At 39.0% G+C, this 1,564-nt stretch overlaps 1 protein-coding gene across 1 annotated transcript; it reads left to right on the forward strand.

Moving 5' to 3' along the window:
• Positions 1-395: 395 nt before the first annotated feature.
• Positions 396-980, forward strand: LOC149181860 (uncharacterized). Its single transcript, XM_089414351.1, has one exon. It carries the CDS (start codon positions 396-398, stop codon positions 978-980), a length of 585 nt encoding a protein of 194 aa, XP_089270477.1.
• Positions 981-1,564: the final 584 nt, after the last annotated feature.

Consider the following 1,564-nt stretch of genomic DNA (forward strand, 5'->3'; position numbering starts at 1 on the left):
GAAGCTTTTCAAAGATACAAGGAAAAAAAAGGAATTACAGATGAGAGGGAAAGTCAAAAAACAGAGAAACCAGACATAGGAGCGGGCAGCGCTGGCAAAGTCGGGAAAAAAAGAGGGAGAAGACCTATGAGTGAAACAATACAAGATGTAGGAGAGGCGCTTGTAAGTTCAGGAAGAGTGATACCCCTTTCAGAGGTATTCCAAACCCCCCGAAAACTGTTAAGATGATAATCACAACCTGGAATATAAGAGGCCTCAATAGCAGAGGCAAACAAAGGTATCTAAATGAGAGATTGAGAAAAGAAAAACCCAGTATAATGATAGTACAAGAAACCAAAGTAAGTACTGAGAAGATGAGAGAAATTTTAAACAGAAACAGAAATAGGTATGAAATGATGGGGCACGATGCTATTGGAAGCGCTGGTGGACTGGTAATAATATGGAATCCAGAAGAAATACAGTTCAGTAACTGGATGAGTTTCCCAAGAATTCTAACAGGAACAACTAACATAATAGGAACGACGGAGGAGGTCATTGTTACAGGGGTGTATGACCCACACATTCAGAATGAAAAGGAAAACTTCTTGCAGAATTTAAAGGCATTAAGATGCCTGATGCCAGGAAAGCAGTGGATAGTAGGTGGGGATTTTAACCTGATTAAAGCCACAGGGGAAAAAAGAGGAGGAACAAGGAGACTGGATAAGGTTTCGGAAAAATTTGGAGACTTAATAAGAGAACAAAAATTGATTGATATCAAGACCATAAATGGAAATCACACTTGGAACAATCGAAGGGGAGGAGCTAGTCAAATAGCTTCGCGCCTCGATAGATTCTTAATCTCAGAACAAATAATGATAAAGGATGTATTCACTGAAGCATCAATCCTACCTGTTGCAGGATCGGACCATTGGCCAATCAAACTAGAAATAGACCTAAAGCAAAGGCCCCCCAACAAACCCTTCAGATTCGAAGCCTTTTAGCTAAGAAATGAAGGATTGATGGAAAAATTAGAAGAATGGTGGCGTATGAGTGAAAAAAGGGGCAAAAATAAGATGCATACATTTCAACTCAAGCTGAAGGAAATGAAGACCAAATTAAAGAAATGGAACAAAGAAGAATTTGGGAATATTATAGAGGAAAAAAAGAAAATGGAGCAGAAAATGGAAGATCTACAACAAATGGACATCTTAGAAGGTATACAGGAAGAGAGAACATAAGAAGAAGGGATGATTCTAAATCAGCTTGAGGAAAGAAGGAAACAAGAAGAGATTTTATGGAGACAGAAATCAAGGGTTCAATGGCTCAGGGAGGGCGAAAGGAACACTAAGTTCTTTCACAAAGCCATGGTCCAACATCGCCAAGGAAACAGAATATTCTCAATAAAAAACAAAGAAGGACAAAGAGTTCTTCAGCAGGAAGAGATTGAGAAAGTGCTAGTGAACCACTTCAAAGATATATTGAAGGAACCTCAATCGAACAGAACAGAGGCCATAGCCAAGATAAGCAGAGAAATACCACAAGTAGTGACAAGAGACCAAAATTAGGCTCTAATGAGGAAAATAAC

The sequence above is a fragment of the Pinus tabuliformis genome, chromosome 3_2 (assembly GCF_031772625.1).
Source record: "Pinus tabuliformis cultivar Carrire ecotype Pingquan chromosome 3_2, CPIR1, whole genome shotgun sequence".
NCBI lineage: Eukaryota > Viridiplantae > Streptophyta > Pinopsida > Pinales > Pinaceae > Pinus > Pinus tabuliformis.

Excerpts from the sequence above, each read along its gene's own strand:
- LOC149181860 (XM_089414351.1), top strand. The coding sequence starts at position 396 with ATGGGGCACGATGCTATTGGAAGCGCTGGTGGACTGGTAATAATATGG.